The 19168-nt window shown below is 43.1% G+C and overlaps 1 protein-coding gene across 1 annotated transcript in view; it reads right to left on the reverse strand.

Moving 5' to 3' along the window:
• Positions 1–18863, reverse strand: part of LOC115309841 — a 113977-nt gene extending 95114 nt beyond the window's left edge. The window contains exon 1 of the mRNA XM_042290387.1: positions 18821–18863. Coding sequence (XP_042146321.1) covers positions 18821–18863 — 43 coding nt within the window. The remainder of the gene's footprint in view (positions 1–18820) is intronic.
• Positions 18864–19168: the final 305 nt, after the last annotated feature.

Here is a 19168-nt window from a genome sequence, read left to right on the forward strand (position 1 = left end):
TAAAGTGTTTCAAGCGGGGAGGGGGGAAGGAAAAAGCTGAAAAGATTGTCGGGGATCGAATTGTCCGGATTCCCGTAAAGAGGAAACATGGCACTCTCGATAGCTCGACAGTCAAAACGTCGCTTAAACTGTTCACGTTCTAAATTCTTCAGATGTCTTGGTATCCCTTCTTCGGTTGTTTGGGGGTCAAAAGAGTCCAACGCTGGTCCATCATAGACGGGTGACGCGCGGGCAGAGACGAGTTTTTACTCTTAGACCTTTAGGAAACATAATGGATTACAGAAAATCATTGTTCCACTATGCGCCCCTGCGTACTTTGGTTTGTCCAGACCAGAGAGATAAAATTGCTCTTAATAACATTACAGGCAGTAACAGATTTGTACGTTTCAGAAGGATGTGTCAGGAACATATAGTTATTTAAATCGGCTTCAAAATTAGAAATTTGTTTAATGCTCCCCCAGAACACTCCTACACGTCCATCGAGAATAAAAACGTCGTAGAGGATTTGCAGATTAAATCTGAGATAATTTGGGGATGTACTTAGTTCGAATGAATACCTTTGAGGGGATCGGCTCACGAGATATGTTGACAAATCTTTAATCCGTAATTAAATATATCTTTATTTCATATAAATTTGACTGAATGCAATTAACATAACTGCTTGAGACTGACGCGGGAGCACCGTACTCGGAAAATACGCGAGCTGTTGACGCTATTTGTGGAAACGTGCTTTTTGTTTGCTGTTTGGCAGTGTGAAACACCGGGTCTGACAAAAAATGCTTTTTGTTCACATGATGCATCTGAAGGCAAATACACGAAATGCGCAGAAAAAGGAAGGTGATAAATAGTATTCTTTAAGAGGATCCGTAATTCCTACCGAAAAAAAAAATAATCAGTATAACTTTCCGCTATCTGGATTACTGAACAGGAAATCTAACTGGATTTCTTGTTATAAACTTGAAATCTAACTGGATTTCTTGTTATAAACTTGAAATCAAGTCTACAGAAAACTGGATTTCAGGTTTCCAGCAAATAATCGAGTTAGATTTCCTTTTCCATAATCCAGTTTGCGAAAAGTTACACAGTTTTTTTTGTGTTTTTTTTTTTTTTGCTAGGAATGAAAAGCCTTACTGTGAAAAGCAAGACATAGCGATGTCATGATATTGCTAATTACGCATAAGTAGCGCGAAGAACAAGCGAAGATTTTTATAGTCCTAGTATAAATCACATTTAGACATAAACGTGCATGAATTCGAAACATTGCTAGGTATTTCTTTGGGAGGCGAACATTATATTCGGGTTTACGTGCACTTGTTTTTGGCCCTCAACTTGCAACTCTGTTTTCTCAGTCATGCGGTTTACCATTTTATTAGGCTGTCATATAGCATCGTGATAGTGCTAGTATATACTGCCCAACGTTTCCCAGTGCTTCGAACATAAAATTTAACCAGAAATCTGAGCTGTTTCGTAGTTTGCATGTGACATTATTGCAGTATATGCTGGTGGTCATTGCGGGGCTTTTTTTGTTTGTTTTTTCCGTGTGGAGAAATTCAAGTCCGGTGGTGAAAAATGCTTGCTGCAGAAGGTTCGCGCGCCGTGCAAGCCATGCATTTAAGAGGGATGAATTATTCTTAGCTGGTGCAGCGTCGTGAGGAAAGACACGAGCGTTTGGTAGCAAAAAAACGCGCTTTCTGGCAAGCTTTATTGTAAACAAATTAGTTTCAGGAGCCTCGGTTGCTTGTCTGTACCGAAATTGCGGGCCAGAGAAACCATTGCAACACAATGTTTTAACCCCGCCCCCACCCCCCTTAATACCCACACACTTTCTTTATTCTTTTTTTTTTTTGTTGTTGCTTGTCCAGATAATACCTTTTATTCCTGAAAGTCTCCCTGTTGCGTTTGGGGTGTTACATCAAGAATTATATTTGTGTAACTTGTTAACAGTAACCATCCGTTTCTTTTATTTTGCACACAAAAACTGTAAAGTTTGAGTAAAATACGGGGGCGTTCGAAGCTTGGAGAAGACCTTGAGAACGACACTCCTGTGAGACTTAAATCGGTTGCCAACATTCGGTTGTCACTCTGGGGCCAGTAGGACTTTTCTTTTCCGGTATCTTTTCCATGCACAATTGTAGTTCTATGTGACGACAGATTGATAAGTCAAATGTAGCCCTTTCAAATGCTTCTATTATGGGTAAACACTTTCTCAGGCAGTTCAGCAACAACAAAAATATGTTTGAGTGCATCAATTAGGTGCATATGTTATGGGTCGCGTAACAGTTCTTTTTTTTGTAATTTCAGTAAAGTCCGGTAAGAACTAATCTCTAATGTTCATAACGTGCCAAAACACCCGCTAGTTTTTCTCTCCGTGCAGTGGTAGACGCATAAAATATCGAGAAAAAACAAATTTTCCCTTCTAAACTCGCAGTCAGGACAAGCGGTCACTGGATCTCGCGGTAATCATATACCATCACTGTTCATCTATGGCCGGGCTCGAGAGCGGCATTCCTTATGGCCCTCGTTTTCGATTTTGAAGGAATGAGTGTTTCTCTACCGCGTCGGGGCGCGACAAGGCCACCCGTCCGAGTACTGCGTGACCAACCTTGAAGAACTGCTCTGACCACCGTGACTGAAACAGGGTGTCAATGTACACATAAGAGAGAGTTGTATACATTTTACTTCCGATAAGTAGACGCTTGATTATAGAAGTATGTTTTCTTCTTGAGAAGGCGAAAAAGAAGAATTGTTCTGCGTAACTCCATGCAGGCAGGCGACCTCAAGGCCTGTAGCTCTAGCTAGTCTGGAAACCACTCCACTTCAACCCCGTAACCAAGGGGCCAACAAGGTGTGATTAGGGTGTCTTGCTAGAACGAGTGAAAGCACTGCGGGAGTAGTGAGCTAGCAGCGACCCCACGAAGCTGCGGTGGCAGAGAGAAACTAACCTTCTTGTGCGAACCGTAGGAAAGTGTACCTTTTCAGTCCAGCTGTGACTCATCAAAATCATGCGCCGGGGTTGGCAACGTGTAAAGCATGGGCTGAGTTTCAGACATTGTTAGAGTTCGGCTATTCCCATATTTGATTGAAGACGAGCTAATACCCGAATGTTTGGCGATGCTGCTGGTCATGAACACGAGCACTCAACTCGGGCTTATGACATCGGGGTGGTGGTGGTGTCATGCGGCTTAAGGAGCAAAGTGGTAATGTCACGGTGCCTCAGAGTGTCAACAACGCAAACGTATCTAAGGACGTTCTTAATTAAAACCGACTTGACGCAGTGAGTCTCATGACTGCTTGACGTGACATCATGGGCCACGTGACCTTACATTACTTGAAAGCATTGCTTGACACTATGACGTCACGTGATCACGTGACACGTCATTGATCATAGTGCGGTGACGTCAGAAAGGCGAGGAGCTCCGATTGACTTTTATTGAAAAGATAGTAGGTTGAGCTCAGAACATCTTCTAGCATTGAGATCTACCCACCATATTTTGCACACAGCCCATAAGAGCTCGGAGTTCTGACATCAGCAAGCCTGTGCAAGAGGCAGACGAACTAGCGTTCCGCATACATAAAATTACCTGTGCGAATTTTTTATTGTCTACTATTCATTTTGTGATACTAGCAAAACTGAAAAAAAAAATACCATACACCGTTTTAAAGCGGTTACCATTAATTTTCTCCCAATTGAGTTCCGGTTCAGTTCCAGGATGACGGCCAAGATTTTGGTTCGGTCCATTTTCGGTTCGGCTAAAAATACGGGTTCGATTCTGGTTTTCCGTTCGGTTCGGTTCCAGTTTGACACTGATTTAAACTCTAGCTTTTGTTTTATTTCAATAAATCCCGCGCTGTGGACAGTAAACAATATTGGTCGAAAGCAAAGTCGTAATGATTTAGACCTAAAAAGCACAGCTATGTTTAAACGATTACAGAAAAAAACGTACTGTGATAAGCAGTTTCCTTTCATTTGAAAGGCCATTGTTCTAATATCCAACTTTGATATTATTTTAACGGAACATAACCAGCCAAACTCAGAATCAAGGTCCTTAAACAATATTTTCTTCCTGTTGCTACACTCCTGAAAAACAAAAATGCGTTTCTGAAGGAAGGTCGTGCATGTGCTGCGCAGTGATCGCAAATATCAACTTCTTGTGGCCTGTTTCTACGCACCTGAAAAGAGCTAGTTTCTGAAGTGAAGGTAGCCCATACATTGCGCGGTGGAATCGAAAACAAACTCGCACCTACTGCTACTTTTTTTATCAATTTGAACTGAACCCACGCGTGTTCGATTTAACAAAACTGGAATTCTGATATTTTTCCCCTGAACCATCTGGGTGCGGCTTGAGTGCAGCCTGCTCGACTACACAAGGCTTACGTCACCTGTTTGTTTTCCATACCCCGGGGGACTGGAATATTCTGCCTTATGTCGTCACTCTTTCAGAGCCGATATTCTGCAAAGAAGGTTGTCAATTAGGAGATGATTAAGTTAATTAGGGGACTTTTGGATTTGTAATATTTGTTTTTGTGGGGCTATTTCACTTATTGAGTTAAAAAAAACATTTCATTAACCTGCGCGTTTCACTTTTTTCTTTTGATTTTTAACGTAGTTTTGTTTCTAGTATTTACACCTCATGTGGTAATATTATTGGTTAAATGCATATATGTACAGCGACGTATATTATTATTTGTTACACTTTTTCTGTACATGCAGGTGTATATCACCACTTTTTCTAGCTTCTTGCTTTTTATCTCGTTCAATGATGCATTAAATTGATGGCTTTAATACGACATAAATAAAGCAAATGTCACGAGTAAAAAATGTGATTATGCCCCATCTTTGATCTACCACATGACCACTTGAGTTTGTGACGCATGGGAATGGTATGAGGGAACGCAACCGGTATATAACAGTTCAGAGTAATATTTTTTGTTAATGCTACAAAATGACGATTTGATAATAAGAATTGGCAGCTTTATTTCTGTTCTTTTGTCAAATGATGTTCTACAAAATTGCAACGTGGGGGAAATCGTGGGATTTTTGTGGCGCTTCTGTACTGGCGCTGTGATTAATCATATTTCGTAACGTGATACGTGGTCACGTAACGTCACAATGTCAGTGTATGATGTCAAATAATGTTACGTATTTTGGCCCCGTGACGTCACGTGACCATCATTTTTTTTATTATTTACATACTGCAGACCGATATTTTGGCCCAAGCATGATTGGATGTAAAGTTTATACAGTTCAAACTACCAGTTAATATACACTGCGACGAAAGAATAAAAAAAAAAGGGAAACTTGTGAAAAAATTTATAAAAGATGTACATAAGCCATAGGAAAAAGGTGTACCAAATATTATAACTAACAGATGTTACACAGTGCGGAAGAGATGGGATGGTGGAGGCCATATGCAAAACACAAAAGTCACGCAACAAAAATACGTTAAATTGATTCTAGTACATCAATTCGATTCAAATTGAAAACCTCACACTGCCTATTAGCGTTGTTGACACCGTAACGTCATCACGACTTTGCACGCTTCACAAATAACATAACGAATTCGCGCCACTAGTGACGCGAAGCCGTGACATACTTGCTTGTCATCAGCCCGAGTCGTTCCCTCGGGCTCATAACAATCAGCCTCTGCAAACATTCGGGTAATGGCTAGTTTTTAGTTAAATATTAAAATAGCCGAGCTCCAACAATGCCTGAAACTCAGCCTATACTCTATGGTTCGACATCCCGATAGCATGACTAGGTTGAGCTCTGACGGTATATAATTACCGTCAAATCACGATGCCGCTTCTAATTGCGAGTTGAGGGGGGGGGGGGGGGGGGAGGTGCTTCTTTTTTTTTTTGCGTTTGCATTTGGGCAGAGAGGTAAACTAATGCGAATCTTGCATATTATTAGCGTTATGGATTAGTTTTAGCGGAATTCACTGGAAGGAAAAAAAAAAAAAGAAATGTTGCTCAACCCATTTTACACGTACTCCTTATTGAGGCACCCAAGCTTGCTTCCGTTTTTGATGAACTGCATCAGAAATTAGTCCCCGAGAAAAGAGGATGTGAAAGGTCTAAATGTAACTTATTAATACGACGTTACTGCAAACTCCAAGCGTCTACGGGACGTATGCCTGAAAAGGAAGATCCTAGTTGCTTCAGTGGGACACCCGAACGTTTGCAGCCGCTATAACGCCTCACAAGTGTGTCGTTCTCACGCTCTTCTCCAAGCGTCCATAAGCTCCGTATTAATTTTAAACTTCAGAGTTTTGGTAGTTAACATCAGTAATGGTGGATTACTGTTAACAGGTGACACAAATATAAGTGTACAGGGTGAAACAAGGAGACGCCAGGCTCTTTAAATCGACCGGAAAATTTGGTTTCTTAACCTATCGCGCTACGACTTTGTGCAGCGTTGCCCACAGATGGTGCATTTTTTTTTTTTTTTGTAAAATGTGCAAAGAGCGAGCTTACCTGAGGAAAAAGTAAAGAAAGAAAAAGGCTTAGCTCCTATGGGAACGGAGCGACGCCACCGGTCTGCAAACAACACGGCGCCGTTTCGCACGGGAGACAAGAGATGGCGCAAGCGGTCGCGACGCCAACTGCCGCCAACGAACGAGCAGACGACGCCGAGAGCCGGCCCTTTCGCAGACAAGGAACTGCAGTTCCTTGCTGTTACCGCGTCTCTCTTTTTTGTTTCTGCGACCATCGCCGCCTGCGGAACGCGCGCCGCTTTCGAGTCGAAAATATTGTCTGCTAAAAAGGCCTGCTGTCGGCGCCGTATGCTCGTTAGTTGGCGGCGTTTGTTGCTCCATCTCTTGTCTCCCGTGCGCAACGGCGCCGTGTTGTTTGCAGACCGGTGGCGTCGCTGCGTTTCCATAGGAGCTAAGCCTCTTTCTTTCTTTACTTTTTCCTCAGGTAAGTTCGCTCTTTGCAAATTTTACAAAAAAAAATGCACCATCTATTGGCAACGCTGCACAAAGTCGTAGAGCGATAGGTTAAGAAACCGAATTTTACGGTCGATTTAAAGAGCCTGGCGTCTCCTTGTTTCACTCTGTAGAATTGAGGCCCCCAAACGGAAAAAAAGTCAGGAGTCCCTCAGGAATAATAAAAAAAAACTTCTCTGGAAAAACAATAGAAAAAAAAGAGATGTTCATCAGTCTCGTATCTACAACACAGACCAGAGAGCGTGGCCCTGGAAACTACTGTTTGCAATAGCGCACGTGCCAGAAAGCTCGTTTTTGTGGCGTGAGACACTCGCGCCAATCCTTACGACGCTGCACCTAACAATGACGAAAATAATCCTTGGAGAAGGGGAACAACAGGGACAAAGGAAAAACACAAATCTCCAAACACAGCTAGGCGACTGGTGCGCGACCGAAAAAATCCGGCTGGTCCGGGTATCGGACCCGGGACCTCGCCATTACAGGTGGAGCGCTCTACCAACTGAGCTAACCAGGGGTTAGACGTCAATAGAGCAAACGGGTTTTATCAGCTGCCACCAGTCTAAAACTAACAAGGGTGAAGCTTGCAAGTTAAGGTTATGATTATAATGCAATTAAATGCAAAGGTGCAAGCGAGCTGGACAAGAATGACGAAAATAATCTTCGGAGAAGGGGAACAAGAGGGACAAAGGAGAAACACAAAACTCCAAACACAGCTAGGTGACTGGTGCGCGACCGACAAAGTCGATAAAATCCAAGCTTCACCCTTGTTGGTGTTAGACTGGTGGCAGCTGATAAAACCCGTTTGCTCTACTGATGTCTAACCCCTGGTTAGCTCAGTTGGTAGAGCGCTCCACCTGTAATTGAGAGGTCCCGGATTCGGTACCCGGACCAGGCAGATTTTGTCGGTCGCGCACCAGTCACCTAGCTGTGTTTGGAGTTTTGTGCTTGTCCTTTGGCCCTCTTGTTCCCCTTCTCCAGGGATTATTTTCGTCATTCTTGTCCTGCTCGCTTGAACCTTTGTATTTAATTTAATTATACTCACCAAACAATAATCATTGGTGTATCTCAAATACATGCTTTCGCTGGGCTTAAGCATGCCATTGTTGAGGCCTTATTGCTGAGCGTGTACTTTGTGGTATTCTTTGCGGTAATTTAGCTCTGTAATAACCGCCACCCGAACGATGTGTGCTTCGCTCATGATCCAGACAGTGACACAACACAACCAGAAGAGAGCGAATGGGTTTACTGTACTTTCCGGTTGCCCATCCTCAAAAGCCTGCACTCCGGGCCCGCCGTCCCTTGTTGTCGGCCGTCGTTCAGAGCTCGCAGTCGGAGTCCGTGTCCAGGTCTGCGGATCATCCTTTCCACGCCAGCGCTTCGTAGGCTAGCAGCCCCGGGCTATCATAGCCCGAGTCTCGCTGCGGAACCACTCCGGATCGTCATGGCCCGGGCTAGAATGGCCAGGGCTCACCGATCCCCCTGGTCCTGGTCAGAACCTCGCTGGTGGACCGCTCCGGGGATCGCCATGGGCCAGACCAGCCAGAACGGCTCCATCATTCCTGTCCGGCCTCAGCCTCGCGCAGCACGCCCTGTCCGGTGCCAGCTCGTGCCTTCAGCCGACAGCCTGTCACGTGCCCTCCGCCCCCTCGTCTTCCACCCTTGTCTCCCACACTCTACCCCCCTCAAGGCCCGGACTTTGGAGGACTTCCGGTACGCGGAATATTATGCGCCTCAGGGAATAGTTCTTCTACGACGATGGACTAGGAGACAGGGGAAAGCTCTGATCGAGCAGCCGGCTCTCCCTACACCTCACGTGAGGTGTAGGGAGAGCCGGCTGCTACTGGTGTTACCGGAGTGGCCACGTTGCAACGTCCAAAAACGGCGTGGGTGGTGGTGGGACACCTGGCGCCTGTCTTTCTTGCTGCCGGCCTCAGCCTTCTTTTCTTTCGAAGCCGGCAGACAATGTCGACCAGTCCGTCGCCCGCTGCCCTATTCACCACGATGCAGCAGGGGGCCCGCTCTAAGCAGGCCCCTCCGACGCGGACGGGCCTATCCCGTTCCACTTGGAGGTCGCCGCGGGCGTGGAACTGCCAGCTTGAACCGTTCGTCAGGCCGAACAAGTGTCAGCCAGCCTGAGTACGTGAGAAAACGAAAGGGTCCGTGTTTTCTCCCGGTAAACTTCCTGGTTGACGCCGTTTTCGGCAGTCTTTCTAAGAAGCCATTCTGCGCAGGACAAAGTGTTAAAACAACACACAGCGAACAAATACTCTGCCGCAGATTATGGCAGTGACCACAGCCTCCACTGCAAAATTCCTTACCGACGGGTTCGTCTACCCTGTGGCTAATTTTCTGCTGAGTGCATTTTGCACCACGGTATTTGATTTTCTTTAGCAAAATCACAGTGACCGCCTGTACTTAGTGCGAGGACGTCATATGCAAACAATGTTAAAGAGTACAGTGTTCTGGTGAAATGCGATGCTCGCAACAGTAGCAAACGTAAATGTGCAGTATACCTATCTGTATACCTATTGTAAAGTTATGCAGTATACCTATCTACAAGTCTCGCGATGATACGGCTCATAAAATGTTCGAGTGCATGACTGATGAAGCCCAGATTTGTAAACGCGCGCACGCAAATCGGAACATAACATCAACCTTCCGTTTCAGAATTTCGCGATGTTTCGAGCTCATGCAAGTCGATGCCCAAATGGGATTTGTATTAGAAATGTATTATAGTCTGTCCTTCCCGTTATTTCTGTGTACTTAAGAATATCGTTAGATATGTATGTATTTATTTTTGCGGTAAGGCGCTGTGTATGGGATTATTATTAATATCGTTTATTATCGTTCACTTTATGCACCTTTCGTGTATTCGCCTCAGTCTTGTACGCGTTACAAAAAAAAAGTAACCGAGTACAATTCCAATTAATTTATTGAAAAATTATCAGAATGTAATTGATTAATGTTCACGTTACTTTTTTTTACTTTTCACTACGAAATAAAAAAAATTCATTTATATATTCAAAGTGGTCACATTTTGTTTATTTTTGTTATTCCCATCTTGTTAAGCTTCAACAGCAGTTGTCGTTCGAAGTTCTCGTAAGTAATCTTCCCAATTCCTGGTGAAGGTGTCCGCCGTGACGCTGAAGTCCTTCTCGACGGATGCTGTTAGAGGAAGAACGGTATCATGGCGCACAAACTCTTAGCGTACCATGTCGTGGTTGCGCAGAGCTTCGATGGACGCTTCCGAGTCCTTTAGGAAGTGAAGCGCGGCACTGTTGAGACCGCCTGTTGAAAGTGTTTCAAGGGGGGAGGGGGGCAGGAAAAAGCTGAAAAAATTGTCGGGGATCGGATTGTCCGGATTCCCGTAAAGAGGAAACAGGGCACTCTCGATAGTTCGACAGTCAAAACGTCGCTTAAACTGTTCACGTTCTAAATTCTTCAGATGTCTTGGTATCCCTTCTTCGGTTGTTTGGGGGCCAAAAGAGTCCAACGTTGGTCCAACATAGACGGGTGACGCGCGGGCAGAGACGAGTTTTTACTCTTAGACCTTTAGGAAACATAATGGATTACAGAAAATCATTGTTCCACTATGCGCCCCTGCGTACTTTGGTTTGTCCAGACCAGAGAGATAAAATTGCTGTTAATAACATTACAGGCAGTAACAGGCTTGTATGTTTCAGAAGAAATGTGTCAGGAACATATAGTTATTTAAATCGGCTTCAAAATTAGAAAGCTGTTTAATGCTCCCCCAGAACACTTCTACACGTCCATCGAGAATAAAAACGTCGTAGAGGATTTGCAGATAAAATCTGAGGTAATTTGGGGATGTACTTAGTTCGGATGAATACCTTTGAGCAGATCGGCTCACGAGTTATGTTGACAAATCTTTAATCCGTAACTAAATATATCTTTATTTCATATAAATTTGACTGAATGCAGATACCACAACTGCTTGAGACTGACACGGGAGCACCATACTCGAAAAATACGCGAGCTGTTGACGCTATTTGTGGAAACGTGCTTTTTGTTTGCTGTTTGGCAATGTGAATCACCGGTCTGACAAAAAATTATTTTTGTTTACATGATGTATCTGAAGGCAAATACACGAAATTCGCAGAAAGAGGAAGGTAATAAATAGTATTCTCTAAGAGAATCCGTAATCCCTACCGAAAAAAAAATCAGTGTAACTTTTCGCTATCTGGATTACTGAACAGTGAATCTAACTGGATTTCTTGTTATAAACTTGAAATCAAGTCCACAGAAAACTGGATTACAGGTTTCCAGCAAATAATCGAGTTAGATTTCCTGTTTCATAATCCAGTTAGCGAAAAGTTACACAGTTTTTTTTGCTAGGAATGAAAAGCCTTACTGTGAAAAGCAAGACATAGCGATGTCATGATATTGCTAATTACGCATAAGTAGCGCGAAGAACAGGCGAAGATTTTTATAGTCCTAGTATAAATCACATTTACACATCAACGTGCATGAATTCGAAACACTGCAAGATATTTCTTTGGGAGGCGAATATTATATTCGGGTTTACGTGCGCTTGTTTTTGGCCCTCAACTTGCAACTCTGTGTTTTCTCAGTCATGCGATTTACCATTTTATTAGGCTGTCATATAGCATCGTGATAGTGCTAGTATATACTGCCCAACGTTTCCTAGTGCTTCAAACATGAAATTTACCCAGAAATCTGAACTGTTTCGTAGTTTGCATGTGACATTATTGCAGTATATGCTGGTGGCAATTGCGGTTTTTTTTTGTTTCTTTTCGTGTGGAGAAATTCAAGTCCGGTGGTGAAAAATGCTGGCTGCAGAAGGTTCGCGCGCAGTGCAAGCCATGCATTTAAGAGGGATGAATTATTCTTAGCTGGTGCAGCGTCGTGAGGAAAGACACGAGCGTTTGGTAGCAAGAAAACGCGCTTTCTGGCAAGCGTTATTGTAAACGAAGTAGTTTCAGGAGCCTCGGTTGCTTGTCTGTGCCGAAGTTGCGGGCCACAGAAACCATTGCAACACAATGTTTCTAACCCCCCCCCCCCTCCCCCTTAATACCCACACACTTCATTTTTTTTTATTTTTTTTCTTGCTCGTCCAGATAGTACTTTTCATTCCTGAAAGTCTCCCTGTTGCGTATGTTTGTGTAACTTGTTAACAGTAACCATCCGTTTCTTTTATTTTGCACACAAAAACTGTAAAGTTTGAGTAAAATACGGGGGCGTTCGAAGCTTGGAGAAGACATTGAGAACGACACTCCTGTGAGACTTAAATCGGTTGCCAACATTCGGTTGTCACTCTGGGGCCAGTAGGACTTTTCTTTTCCGGTATCTTTTCCATGCACAATTGTAGTTCTATGTGACGACAGATTGATAAGTCGAACTTAGCAATTTCAAATGCTTCTACTATGGGTAAAAACTTTCTCGGGCAGTTCAGCAACAACAAAAATATGTTTGAGTGCATCAATTGGGTGTATATGTTATGGGTCGCGTATCAGTTTTTTTTTTTTGTAATTTCAGTAAAGTCCGGTAAGAACTAATCTCTAATGTTCATAACGTGCCAAAACACCCGCTAGTTTTTCTCTCCGTGCAGTGGTAGACGCATAAAAGATCGAGAAAAAACAAATTTTCCCTTCTAAACTCGCAGTCAGGACAAGCGGTCACTCGATCTCGCGGTAATTGTATACCATCACTGTTCATCTATGGCCGGGCTCGAGAGCGGCATTCCTTATGGCCCTCGTTTTCGATTTTGAAGGAATGAGTGTTTCTCTACCGCGTCGGGGCGCGACAAGGCCACCCGTCCGAGTACTGCGTGACCCACCTTGAAGAACTGCTCTGACCACCGTGACTGAAACAGGGTGTCAATATACACATAAGAAAGAACTGTATACATTTTATTTACGATAAGTAGACGCTTGATTATAGAAGTATGTTTTCTTCTTGAGAAGGCGAAAAAGAAGAATTGTTCTGCGTAACTCCATGCAGGCAGGCGACCTCAAGGCCTGTAGCTCTAGCTAGTCTGGAAACCACTCCACTTCAACCCCGTAACCAAGGGGCCAACAAGGTGTGATTAGGGTGTCTTGCTAGAACGAGTGAAAGCACTGCGGGAGTAGTGAGCTAGCAGCGACCCCACGAAGCTGCGGTGGCAGAGAGAAACTAACCTTCTTGTGCGAACCGTAGGAAAGTGTGCCTTTTCAGCCCAGCTGTGACTCATCAGAATCATGCGCCGGGGTTGGCAACGCATAAAGCATGGACTGTGTTTCAGACATTGTTAGAGTTCGGCTATTCTCATATTTGATTGAAGACGAGCTAATTCCCGAACGTTTGGCGATGCTGCTTGTCATGAACACGAGCACTCAACTCGGGCTTATGACAATCGGGAACGTCATGGTGTGTGTGTCCACAACGCAAATGCATCTAGTGACGTTCTTAATAGAAACCGACTTGACGCAGTGAGTCTCATGACTGCGTGACGTGACATCATGGGCCACGTGACCTTACATTACTTGAAAGCATTGTTTGACACCATGACGTCACGTGATTACGTGACACGTCATTGATTATAATGCGGTGACGTCACAAAGCCGGGGAGCTCCGATTGACTTTTATTGAAAAGATAGTGGGTTGAGCTCAGGATATCCAGCATTGACATCTACCCACCATATTTTGCACACAGGCCATAAGAGGTCGGAGTTCTGACACAAGCAAGCCCTGTGCGAGAGGCAGACGAACTAGCGTTCCGCATGCATAAAATTACCGGTGCGAATTTTTTTATCCTCTAATATTCATGTTGTGATACTAGCAAAAATGAAAAAAAAAATACCATACACCGTTTTAAAGCGGTTACCATTATTTTTCTCCCAATTGAGTTCCGGTTCAGTTCCAGGATGACGGCCAAGATTTTGGTTCGGTCCATTTTCGGTTCGGCTAAAAATACCGGTTCGATTCTGGTTTTCGGTTCGGTTCGGTTCCAGGTTGACACAGATTTAAACTCTACCTTGTGTTTTATTTCGATAAATCCCGCGCTGTCGACAGTAAAAAATATTGGTCGAAAGCAAAGTCGTAATGATTTAGACCTAAAAAGCGCAGCTATGTTTAAACGATTACAAAAAAAAAACGTACTGTGATAAGCAGTTTCTTTTCATTTGAAAGACATTGTTCTAATATCCAATTTTGATTTTATTTTAAGAGAACATAACCAGCCGAACTCAGAATCAAGGTCCTTAAACAATATTTTCTCCCTGTTGCTACACTCCTGAAAGACAAAAATGCGTTTATGAAGGAAGGTCGTGCATGTGCTGCGCAGTGATCGCAAATATCAACTTGTTGTGGCCTGTTTCTACGCACCTGAAAAGAGCTGTTTTCCGAAGTGAAGGTAGCCCATACATTGCGCGGTGCAATCGAAAACAAACTCGCACCTACTGCTACTTTTTTTTATCAATTTCAACTGAACCCACGCGTGTTCGATTTAACGACACTGGAATTCTGATATTTTTCCCCTGAACCATCTGGGTTGGGCTTGAGTACAACCTGCTCGACTACACAAGGCTTACGTCACCTGTTTGTTTTCCATACCCCTGGGGACTGGAAAATTCTGCCTTATGTAGTCACTCTTTCAGAGCCGATCTTCTGCAAAGAAGGTTGTGAATTAAGAGCCGATTTCTTAATACGAAGTTAATTAGATGACTTTTGGATTAGTAATATTTGTTTTTGTGGGGCTAGTTTACTTATTGAGTTATAAAAATAACATTTAATTAACCTGAGCGTTTCACTTTTTCTTTTGATTTTTAACGTAGTTTTATTTCTAGTATTTACACCTCATGTGGTATTATTATTGGTTAAATGCACATATGTACACCGACGTATATTATTACTTGTTAAACTTTTTCTGTACATGCAGGTGTATATCACCGCTTTTTCTAGCTTCTTGCGTTTTATCTCATTCAATGATGCATTAAAACGATGACTTTGACATAGCATAAATCGAGCGAAATGTTACGAGTAAACATTGTGATTATGCCCCATCTTTGATCTACCACATAACCACTTGAGTTTGTCACATATTGGAAGTTTATGAGAAAGCGGGTTCTTGATTTGGTGTTCCAAAGCAGCAGTGGGGGCGGTCATTGCCCTTCTGTGGATTACTCACGTTTTCTTCAATCTTGGACGCCCTTCAACAGATTTCTGCTTTTCGGCTTCAGCAAAAAAAACAAAAATTAAGGCGTTTACACCTGGAAGTCAATTACACTTGCGCAGTACCGCTTGAGTTAACGGATCTAACCTACTGTCGACCTGAGATTCCAATTTGCGTGTTCAAAGTATGAAAGTTATTAGATTGCTTACAATTTCTATCGCAAAATCATTGCTAAATCAATTAATTTTCTGTAGCTCTGAGTGTAACCTAGCTCAATTTTCGGAGCAAATGTTAACTTAGTTTCGCTACAGTTATCAAAATTGCATTCATAAATACGCAAGATTGCTTTTTTTATTTCAATTTTAGCTCTACTTGTAGCGATTGCTTTAACTTCTAATACAAGCAAGGGTTTGAATAAAACAGTCGGTCTATATCTTCTCCTCGCTGCATTCAATGGCCGGTCTGTAATTTCAGCACGTATAATGGTCTTGTGATATGTATTTTCAAAGTAATCGTAACACCGCTTAGCTACTTTTCTGATTAACCGTAACAGCGATAAGATAGGTTTGAAAAAGCCCCATTTTTTCAATAACGTGTATATGTATATTTCAGCTAAATTAATTTCAGCTACTTTTAATAAATCACAACAACCACTTTTTGCATAAATGGAGACTGTCCTGCACAACAAAGTCGCGTGTGTTGTGGGTGTTGCGTTTGTTTCGTAAAAAAAAAAAAAAAAGACACAAAGACAACATCAATCAAAGCTTAGAAAAAATTATGCCTAAATCGCTGCTGTCGCTACTCTGATTCTCGACAGAATACGTTAGGATAATGTAGGGGTTCCGACTCGGCGAAAAATAAGAATTCAAACGTCGCAATGGTCCGCGTACTGTCGTGTTCGGAAAGCCAATCTTTTGTCCCCGATATCGACAGTTTAGCGCAAACGGTGTCTTTGCTGCGGCTCAGTTTTACATTGTCGGGTACATTGTGCCACACAGAGTGTCGAACCGGAACCGAACCAAACCAAACCAAAACCCCGGAACCCAATCGTTATTTTTAGACAAACCGGAACTGAACCGAACCGAAATCTACATCGCCATCTTCAAACTGAGCCGGAAATGAACCGTAGAAATATATAAAGGCAACCGGTTGAAAACAGTTCACGGTATTTTCTTCGTTAATTCCGCGAACTGAATATTTGAGAATAAAAAAATTGGCATCTGACGAGAGTATTGATGAAATGGTCTTATACAGTATGGCAACGTGTGAAATTTTTTTTTTGTGTCGTTTTTCTTTGGCACCATTAAAAATCATGCATCGTAACGTGACACGTGGTCACGTGACGTTACGGCGTCAAGGTATGCTATCAAATGACGTCACGTAACCTGGCTCCGTGATGTCACGTGAGCATTTTTTTTTTATTATGTACATACTGCAGACCAATATTTTGACCCAGCCAGGATTGGATGTTAAGTTCATACAGTCTAAAATACCAGATAACATACAGTGCGACACAAGAGTAAAAATGAAGGGGAATTGATGAAAAAATCTATGAAAGATGTTCATAAGCCAGAGAAAAAAGGTGCACCAAATATAACTAACATAAGTCGCACAGTGCAAAAAAGAAGGGTTGGAGGAGGGGATATGCAAAACACACACAAAAGAGGTACACAACAAAAAAGACGTTCAACGATTCAATTTGAAAACGTCACTTTGTTTATTAGCGTTGTTGATACCATGACTTCAAATGACATCACGACTTCGCACCACGAGTGACTCGACGCCGTGACGTACTCGATTGTCATCAGCCCAAGTCGTGCGATCGGGTTCGTGACAATCAGCCTCTGCAAATATTCGGATAATGGCTTGTGTTTAATTAAAGCTCCGAATAGCCGAGCTCTAACAATGCCTGGAGCTCAGCCAATGCTCTCTGTTTTGCCACGCCAGCACATGACTATGATGAACACTGACGGTTAATAGTAATTACTGTCAAATCAAGATATTCCTGATTGGGAGGGGAAGGGCGTTTCTTTTTTTTTTTCGTTCTTTTTGCGTATATTATTATTGCGTCTATCATTCAGTTCTTGTAAACCGTCCGCGGCCATGCTGCGTAAAGAGCCTTTTCCACTATTGCTCCAATTTTGTATATTCATTTGTTTATGTGAGCGACTCGTCATAGGCTTGGTTTTAGTGCTCATAAGCCTAACTGGTGCGTAACTCCGGCGATGACCGCGGAACTCTAAACGACTGTCGGACAGCTTCGTCGCTCCCGCTTACATCGCATTCATCGACGCTTAAGTAAATCCGGCTTGCGCCTGAAAATTAAGTTCACGCTTACTTCTGTCGCCAAGTGCCGGGTGTTCTGGAGAACAAAGAACCGTGTTTTTTGGCCGTGGAAATAAACTATGCATCGGAGAAATTTATAACGCCACTAAAATATGACGTTAGTGGTTGCGATCAAACGCTAAAGTTTAAAAACATGACGTTACCTGATTAAAAAACAAAACGAAAAACAATTCGTTTGTTCTCTTAGCCAACATCCACCTAAGCAGAATAGCGTCAAAACAAGAATTGACATTGTGGTCGCATGTGACGTTTGTATCAGTGCAAAAACAAGTAACGGATCAAGAAAGGGAATGTCCTTTTCTTTCTTGCCGTCAAGGTTTTCTTTGTGTTTACTGAAATACGTATTAAAGGCGACCGCACTCTCATGTCTTGTTTTGACAATATCAGGCATTAATGGACGTCGGCTCATTAAAAAAAACGAGCAGTACTACGTCACGGCGAAGTCATTGGGCATCGGCGTTGCGTTTAGGAACCATGGGGTGGGTGAACAAAAAAGACATATGTTTTGTTCCGAACTCCTTTGCTTTGTTCCAATTTGTTCAGAACACTTTTCTTTCTTTTTTTATTCCAGTGCGCGTGAAACCGCGTATCCCTGCACGAGCTCTTTGCATTCACAGTGCTACGATGTCATTTGGTTGTCTGCTATGTCTTGCAGCAATAGGTGTTATGGGCTCTTCCCATTTTTTGAAAATGACGTCGTTGTTGATGCTGCCGTAGTTGTAGTTGTCGTTGTAGTTGGCGAAGTCCGTCGTGGATGTTGCCCATTTTTTTAATAAGATCGCCGCCGCCCGTGGGAATGGAACCTGGGCCCGCTGCGTGCCACGTCGTCGGGAGCGTGAGTCGAAACGGCCACCGTCAACTCCTGGTTTACTACAGTCGGCAACTCGAACATTCGACCTGGAATGTCCGGTAGTGACCTAAGGACGAGATTGACTAGGCAAGGTCATTCTGGACTCACCTTTTACACTCGGGGTAAGGGTAAACCCAATTCTTCTAGATGGACGGATGCCCGTATAAAGGAATAAGAAAATGTGGTTTTTGTGCAGTGGCTATGACATCTGCTTCTTACTCTGCGGACCCAAGTTCGATCCGAGATGTCAGGTGTGCCATTTTCGCCTATAATTTGCGCTGCTTTCTTCGTGTATGCATTCCCTGCGCAGCTATCAAGCCAAATGCCTGTGCCTGCAAATCGCACAAGGTGGCATTGACCTGCCGCAATTAACGCTTTGACCCGTTTCAAAATTTTAGGCAGAATAATCGTAGGTCACTGGTACTTAGAAACATTTTGATCTTAAGTACAACATAAAATTGTCACCCATATTGAGGTGCCTGGTAATTTCGGGTAGCATGGTAACGGGCGGCTTGCGTTGTGAACCTTCTAAACGAATCACTAACCGGCGGCAAAATTTTGATGCGTTTGAAGGCAGTATGCGTACATTTTAGCTAGGATTTAATTAAGGGCTTACCTAAACCTCGTCAAACTCATTTACAACCTCACTCACTCAAATTCACTTTCACTGACCGCGTGTTTATGAATGTATTTGAGTGGCTCCGTGATATGACTCCAAGTTCGTAAGATGATATTGATTTGTCAGCAAGTGTCGCCATCTATTGTTGCATAGAACACTACCACCTGTTGTACATTTTGATAAGTAAACAGCTGTTATGTTTTTCCCAACAGATTGACTCTGTGATATGAGTCTGAGTTCTTGAGATGATATTGAGTGAATCCGCGGTACGAGT

The sequence above is a fragment of the Ixodes scapularis genome, unplaced genomic scaffold (assembly GCF_016920785.2).
Source record: "Ixodes scapularis isolate PalLabHiFi unplaced genomic scaffold, ASM1692078v2 PGA_scaffold1__304_contigs__length_218370807, whole genome shotgun sequence".
Taxonomy (NCBI): domain Eukaryota; kingdom Metazoa; phylum Arthropoda; class Arachnida; order Ixodida; family Ixodidae; genus Ixodes; species Ixodes scapularis.